Raw genomic sequence first — 8382 nt, forward strand, 5'->3', positions numbered from 1 at the left:
CCTTACTATTAATTTTATTTTTTTATCATTTTTGAAAAGGGTTGGAGTGCAGCAGCTGCACCGTATCACAGTCTTTGGAGACGAAAAAAAAAAAAAAAGAGCCAAAAACTCTGTGGGGATCTGTAAAGAAAAGTTCATGAGGTTACAATTGATAATTTATCCAGATTCTAGGGAAATTGTCTAATCACAAAAAAAATATTACTCTTACCCATAAATAACTGGGAATCTTTCAATGAGCCTGAAGCAGAATATCCTTGGCTCTTGTGAGACAGCATTCATTTTAATCCTGAATACGAGCAAGGATGGTGCAGGAACACTGTGGGTTGTGGCTTTGGTTGGTATAATTTGATGGCCACCTTGCCCAGGAACTGTGCTTGATGCTGGGAATCCAAATACTTGCTCTAGTTCTTGAATTTGTAGTCAAGTGGCCCGTGATATATCCTTAGGAAGAAAAAAATTTATCCATCCAACTGTTTTTCCCCTCTATTTTTTCCACTCAGCTTTTCCCCAGACCTGGCCCTGGACTCACCAGGTACTGACCACTTTGTCATCATTGCCCAACTGAAAGAAGAAGTAGCCACTCTGAAGAAGATGCTGCATCAAAAGGATCAAATGATTTTAGAGAAAGAGAAGAAGGTACTGTTAGTCGGTGCTTCTCAGGTCAGAATGATGCAGGCAGGTAGGGTACATGGTATAGGGCATGATGCTGACTCTGTGTAACAGATGCTTGTCTGGTACTTACCATTGATGCTGCTGCTGCTGCTGCTGCTTATTTTGGCTAAAGTAGGGCCACATCCGCTCACGGCATATGGAAGTTCCCAGGCTATTTCCCAGGTCAAATCGGAGCTACAGCTGCCGGCCTACACCACAGCCATAGCAACACCAGTTCCAAGCCAAGGCTGCAACCTACACAGCAGCTGGTGGCAACACTGGATCCCTTAACCCACTGAGCAAGGCCAGGGATTGAACCCACATCCTCATGGGTACTAGTCGGATTCATTACCACTGAGCCACAATGGGAACTCCACCATTGATGTTCCAATAGAGATCCAGTGGCAACATTGGGATGTCCTGGGGAGAAGCCTACTGTCTGCCAGGATGAATCCTGGCGTGGTATTACTGCCATGAACCCACTTCAATCAAGTGGGTTTAGAAAGTTTATTTTTCTTTCATTCATTTGGAGGGAGTGGCCACTTCTAAGGGAGGACCCATGTTGACCAAGCATACAGAGATGATGTATAGAACTATAGTGTCTCTCTCTTACTTCCCAGTGGGGCACAGCAGAGCACTGCTCTTCTCAGCACAAGCTGTCTAGGAAGATTGTAATCAGAGGGTGCTGAATGAGCATGGAGTTGGGACAGGATGAGGTAGTTATGTAATTGGAATTTTTAATGCTTCAGGGAATCTGATACCTCCATCTCTATTATTGGGATGGCTGTGTCCATAGAACTCAAAATATGTGGGCCAGGTCTCTCTCCTCCCTGGATAATGTTCAGGTAGGCCTTCCTCTGTGACTACATCACTTCACATCCATTGCTGACAACTCCCTTCCTGAGCGACCTACTCTTTAATTTCGGTAATATCTTCAGTGAAGTCTTATTCTGGTCTAAGGAGAATCCTCCCTCTTTAGGGGAATTTTCTATGTCCTTGTTCGGATTCATGTCTATTATTTCTTATTTTCCATAGAGAGTCTTATTTTTACCTTAATATTTTAATGACAGTGATAACAGCTTTTTTTTTAATGCTGTGTGCCTAGCCCTATTCTGAGTACTTTATGTGTGTTAACTCATTTATCCTCATAACAACACGTTGCGGTAGGAATTACTATTATTATCACTTCATAGATGAAGAGTGCCTTCAGTATTTTTCCTCTTAGGGTTCCAATTGCTTCCTCTCACTCTGTTTTCTCCCTGAGGCTGTGTGTGTTTTGTACTGTGTTTGGAATGCAGTGATTCATTCCGAATGGTTTACAAAGACATTTATAATGTGAAAAATCTTTACATGCATTCTTTCCATCTGATTTCTATCTCATTTTACAGGTAAGGAAATGAACCCAAAGAAATTAAATGACATGTCCAAATCACACAGCTGGTAAATGGCAGAACAAAGGAATGAACCCAAGTCTTTCTGATTCTGCTGTTCTTTCTGCTGTGCTGTGTTTCTGCTCTGCCAGTAAGGTGGAGATTCCAGGGAAGAAATCAGTGTTCTTTCCAGTTTACTACATGACTGTCAGATGAAAGCAGATCCAAGTGTATTTTCTTCATGAACTAGATCAGAATGGCACATAAAAGGATTTTTGCAAAGTAGAGACAAAATGAACACTTGTTTCTAGTGCTTTGCAAAGTTAGGGTTTAAAAGGGAACATAAACAAATAGTAGATCATTTCCCACAACTTTCAGGATCCAGGTCATACTCCTTGGCTTGGAACACAGACACTTCTGCAACATGCCTGCCTATCTGTGGCCTCATCTCCTGCCACCCTCATCAGTCATTTGAACAAGCTCTCAATTATCTCACACTCTGCCTGTGTCCATACTGTTCCTTTTGCTTGGATGGCCTTTTCTTTACCTCGTGTGCCAGTTGCTGCTTGTATCTCAAAACTCAGCTCACATATCACTTCTCTGATTTATATCTGTCTTCTCTGTGCTCTTTGAATAACAATCAGTAGAAGAAGGCCTGGAGTTTGAATTCCAGCTCTGCTACATGCTAACATGTATGATCTTGGCCACATCACTTAACCCTTTCTAAGCCTTGATGTTCCCATCTATAAAATGGGAAGAATAATATTTAAGCCCTCCTCCTCAGGGTTATCATAGGCTTGAATGAAGTTATATAATCAAACAGTTTGCCTGGAGCTGGGTAAAAATTCAGTAAATGGCAAAAGCTGTTATTTTCATAGCTTCTCTCAAACCATCAGTTTTATTTGTTATAATATCTGATTTATTTGAGGGTGAATATTTGAAAGATTATTGCATATATTAAATACATGAAATCTCTAAAACTTGCTAGTGAGTGGTTCAGTATCAAATATGCTGTTTCAGGGTTTTGTGTAATTTTCAAGAAATCATTAGAAAAAATAGGATACAGAGTTTCCTGACTTTGATTTAGGTATGGATCTTTTGGAAAGCCCTGGATTTCATTAATTTGGGAGACCATTTAGCTCTCTGGTAACAAAACACTCTTCATTGCACAGAAATTTCTTGTCGTCACTCTGCCTTTTTTCTCTTCAGATCACAGAGTTGAAGGCTGATTTTCAATACCAAGAATCTCAGATGAGAGCAAAAATGAACCAGATGGAGAAAACCCACAAAGAAGTCACAGAACAATTGCAGGTGACTGCTTATTTAATGTAGCAACTCTGGTGTATTTAGCTGATGATACTTTAAGTGATCGTCTCTTAGATTTCTTTTTCTCAAAGAATTGACAGATCACAATAATCTACCTTGTAGATGTCTTTTACTGTTTTACTCTTGGATGTGCTCTGATCTCTTCCCCTCCAAAACAGTGAAATTAATAAATGTGTTCTTTGATTTTTGGATAAGCCAGATGTGACTCCAGATGTCAGAATTGTAAAGTCTGATTACCCACCACATTAAGGCACTCCATGGTTGGTTTGTGTTGCATAAAGCATCCTTCTGTAACAGTGGATCCCGAGAGGTTGAAGTAGACTGATTAACCTCCAACAAATACTTTCTTCCCCCTGAACCAAGCCCTAGAGCTTTCTGATGTTTTCTACCTCTAGAATTTGTTCACTTCTTCCTGACCTCTCTATTGCATTAGCATCTGCATGAAAAACATATCCTATCCTGCTAAAACATCCTTCCTGCACTGATTTTTTTTTGTTTGTTTTATCTATTTATTTTTAGGCCAAAAACCGAGAGCTCCTGAAGCAGGCAGCTGCCTTGTCGAAGAGCAAGAAGTCAGAGAAGTCAGGAGCTATAACCTCTCCATGAGAGACCACAAGGAGGCTCCCGGCAGCAGCACGTGGATTCCTGGGTTAGGGTGGCAATCTGGCTATTCTTTGGGAATTGCAAGCTTTCTTAAGAAATCTCTATTTTATTACAGTTATCCTCCTTTGTGTGATTGCAGTGGGCTGAATGGAAACACCTGGTTTGTGCTGTGTTAGGACTGCATGCTTGAATGTTTGGGGTTTCAAGCTCTCTCTCTCTCTTACTCTCTCACACTCTCACTCCCTTTCCTCTCTCTGAACCTTTCTCTTAGTACTACTGTCTCTGTCTGTCTCTCTCTTTTGGTACTTTTTTTTTTTTTTTTTTGTGGTGGTCACTGCTCAGTGTTATGTGCAGAATAATTTTTTTGTGTGTCCATCATTGCATCCTGCCATACCTGTGAGCAAATAGTTTGGCATTAGTTATGTATCACTGCCACCCTCTGAACTTCGAAAACTGCCACCTTAAGACTGGGTACAATGGAAGAGACTTTCTCTCTCCAATAAACCTTTTGCTTCAGGGTATACTCTTGGGTTTTTTTCCAGGTATATTATGTATGAACTTTGTACTATGTATAGCCAGAGTTTTATTTATTTTTTAAAAAAGGAAACCTTTTCTTGATAAAGGAATAATGGTAGCCTAGCTTGTTCTTCTTGTAAAAGTGACGCCTCTTAAAAAAGAGTCCTACTCTCTAGCTTTTAGTGAAAGAACCAGATCTTTTCTTTCTTGTTACCTTGGAGTCTTAAAAACTGATTGCTAAGGTAAAACAATTAGATATGTAAGTGTGGAGTTAAGTGCCTTTTAGAGGATTTTTTTGGAAGAGCATGTAAGAAGATACTTAAGGGAGGTAGCAAGGATTTGGACAACCTGCCTTCCTAAGTAAGGGCAGAAAGATTGTCCAGGTTGTACTGGACACTTCCCTCCCCAACCCTTTCCTGATTGTTGTATGTGACTGATTTTAAATTCTCACACTGCCACCTCTTTTTAAAAAAAAATACCCCTTTCCTATAGCAGCCGTCATACTGGGCCATTGTCAGAAAACTTTTTTTTTTTTTTACATGATTCAAAATGAGATAATTGAACTGCAGAGCACTTGGAGGCATTGGTCCGAGTGGCTCAAGTATGGACTGTGAGTCTGGGAGAAAACCTCCCCACTCCTCTTCATTCACTCCAGCCTGTACACTTCCTGCTTTTAATGGAAATGTGTTGAAAACAGGTGCTTCTCAAAAGCAGCTTGGCCCCAGCCAGAATTGTGTCCTTTTTTCCCTTCTTGACCCAATAGGCGTGCGGATTTACTTTTCCAGGAGAGAGGATAGATTTGTATTTCTAGTCATACTCTCAGGTCCTCTGTATGATGTTTGTGAAAGAAATTAGAGCTGTGTAGTGTGCCATGAAACAGTAAAACCACCTACCTTGGAACTGTTAATGTGGGGGGAGTGGGTATAGAGTTAGAGGTAATCATAAGGGCCGGTGACATTTGTACCTCAGTCTACCAAAAGTGTAGCAGTAAGTTTAGCTTGCTAAGCATTTCCTAGAAGCAAATGCTTCTAATTTTTGAGCATTCTCACAAGTGGAGCCATGCACATAATTGGACAGAGATGTGAAAATGGGTGGCTTCCTTCTGGTAAGAGGAGCAATGGACCATGTTGCTTATATATCACTCTAGTAGGGGATGTCATTTTCCCTTCCAAGCAAGGGAAATAGCAGTGCTAAATAGTTTTGTAATTTTTTGAATGAGAAACTTTTAGGTAAAGATAAACTGTCAGATAATATTTTTCAGATGCATTTACATTGACTCTGGGGAAAAGATTGTGAAAAAAGTTGCAGTCATGGTTTTCTTTTGTTTTGCTTTTAATTTTAAAGACTTGAGAAATTCTGTTACATGAGGTGACAATATAAAAACATATTTAGTTTTATACTAAGTCTTTTTTTAAGGTCTTGGCATTTAATATAAAAGCAAATCCACACATTTTCTAACTTTCCACAAGTTCCAAAAAGGGAAGGAAATTTTGGTTTTTAAAAATCATGACACTGTTTTACCATGAAATTGAGTAGCTAACTTTTGGTAACACCTTTTGTTTATTTGTATGTTTGTAATAATGGACATTTTAAAACACAGGAATGTTTTGGTTTGTACAGACTTTGACAATTGTGTGTTAATAAAAATTGATATTGACTCAAATATAATTGTTGGGCTTTTTTTCCCACTTTTTCTTGCTGGTTCACCAATATGACATATCCCATAATCCTTTTCAGCCTAGAAAAGAGTCAGGTTCTCTTGCTTGTAGACTTGAAAAAATTAAAAGCCAACTCTAATGAGTTCCCACTATGGCTCAATGGTAACCAACTTGACTAGTATCCATGAGGACGTGGGTTCAATCCCTGGCCTTGCTCAGTGGGTTAAGGATCTGGCATCGTTGTGAGCTGTGGTGTAGGTCACAGACACAGCTCAGATCTGGCGTTGCTGTGGCTGTGGCGTAGGCTGGCAGCTGTAGCTCTGATTGGATCCCTAGCCTGGGAATCTCCCTCCATATGCCAGGTGCGGTCCACCATTGATTTTATATTTACCATTTTTCGAAATGTAATTCATGATGAGTCTTCCTAAGTTCTAAGTGAAAGTTTTTTGAGATGCCATCTCAAGGAGAGGGATGTATTGGTTTGAAACCTTGGTGTTAGTAGATTTACTGTTTTTTCTTTTGGCGGTGCCCATGGCATGTGGAAGTTCCCAGGCCATGTATTGAATTCATGCCACAGCAGTGACCCAAGCTGCCGTGGGGACAATGCCGATCTTTAACCTGCTGCACCACGAGAGAACTCTGTCAGTAAGTTTCCAAGTAACAGGAGCATTTCAGACATTATCACTGTCACACCCTAGTCTGTTCTATAGGCTCAGTGACAACTTATTTTCTCTAAATAATGATAGGTTTTTTGTTTTGGGTTTTCTTTGGGTTTTTTTTTGCCATTTCTTAGGCCGCTGCCGTGGCATATGGAGGTTCCCAGGTTGGGGTCGAATTGGAGCAGTAGCCGCCCAGCCTACTCCAGAGCCACAGCAACGTGGGATCCGAGCTGTGTCTGGGACCTACACCACAGCCCATGGCAATGCCGGAGCCTTAACCCACTGAGCAAGGCCAGAGATCGAACCCACAACTTCATGGTTCCTAGTCGGATTCGTTAACCACTGAGCCACGACAGGAACTCCTAAATAATTATAGTTTTATAAGTGCTATGATTTCAGTGTTTGTGTCTTGCCCAATTCATATGTTGAGATCCTAACCCCAGAGATGATAATGTTAGAAGGTACTGGTCCTAGTGTCCTCATAAAAGAGGCTCCAAAGAAACCCCTTGCTCCTTCTACCATATGAGAACACAGCCAGAAGTTGCTGGCTCTTAATCTGGAAGAGAGCTCTCACTAGAATGCTAGCCTCTTGATCGAACTGGAGCCACATCAGTGTCCCCAGCCACTGCGGTGACAATGCCAGATCCTTAACCCACTATGCCACAGGAGAACTCTGCCTATTTTTAAAAACATAATCTGCTCCATAGGGAATGGATTTTGGAACCAAACCCAAAATCAATAGAGCAAGGCAGAAGCTGCAATGTCTTTCATGCCCTACCTTTGGACATCACACTGCATCATTTCTGCAATACCCTATTGGTTACAGAGATAAATTACCAAAACAATTTAATGTGGAATGGGACTACCAAGGTGCATTCATATCAGGAGGCAGAATCATTGGGGTCCATTTTGGAGGCTGGCAACCACACTGACTTTTGACCTATAAGATTGAAGAACAACAGAGCTCCCTGGTGGCCTAGTGGGTTAAGGATCTGGTGATGTCACTACTGGGTTGCTACGGTGGCATGGGTTCCATTCCTGGCCCAGAAAATTCTTCACGCTGAGGGTGAAGCCAAACAAACAAATGATTGAGGAAAAACTATGTGAATTTCTGGATTGTGAAGGCAGGAATGAAAGTTGCCATTTGGAGGAAAGGAGTTCATATTTCTTAGTTATCACTGGAATCAGTAACTACTTTGCTTGCCAGTACTTGTCAGGCTGTCGTTGAAACAGATTATCAACTCTACTTGAAAAGGGAGATTGTGTCATGCTGTGGTTAACCCTGAAGTCATACCGCCTGTTCTATTTGGGTTCTATTTACTTACCTTAGGGCTCTTGTGAGGATTAAATAAAGTATGCAGAAGTCTCTAGATTACAGAGTATGCACTCAATTTTGTAAGCTATTATTATTCATGACTTCATAGAATCTACAATTTCTGTTTCCTAAGATGGAAAATAATAGTGAAAAACCAGAATGAATACACATGTTCATTTGTTTTTTTTTGCTTCCAAAGTTACTTTATCCCCAGATAACTCTTAGGCCACCAGAACATTCATGCAACCTACAAATTTTACACCTTTTTGTCAACTCCACATTGC

General features: G+C 40.7%; 1 protein-coding gene across 1 annotated transcript in view; it reads left to right on the forward strand.

The window, feature by feature from the left end:
- The window catches only part of FAM76A (family with sequence similarity 76 member A), a 28088-nt gene extending 23085 nt beyond the window's left edge, over positions 1–5003 (forward strand). The window contains exons 7-9 of the mRNA XM_047792839.1: positions 501–636; positions 3231–3332; positions 3867–5003. Of these exons, the coding sequence (XP_047648795.1) occupies positions 501–636; positions 3231–3332; positions 3867–3953 (325 nt within the window). The 3' untranslated portion in view covers positions 3954–5003. The remainder of the gene's footprint in view (positions 1–500; positions 637–3230; positions 3333–3866) is intronic.
- The last annotated feature ends 3379 nt before the right edge of the window (positions 5004–8382 follow it).

The sequence above is a fragment of the Phacochoerus africanus genome, chromosome 8 (assembly GCF_016906955.1).
Source record: "Phacochoerus africanus isolate WHEZ1 chromosome 8, ROS_Pafr_v1, whole genome shotgun sequence".
Lineage (NCBI taxonomy): Eukaryota > Metazoa > Chordata > Mammalia > Artiodactyla > Suidae > Phacochoerus > Phacochoerus africanus.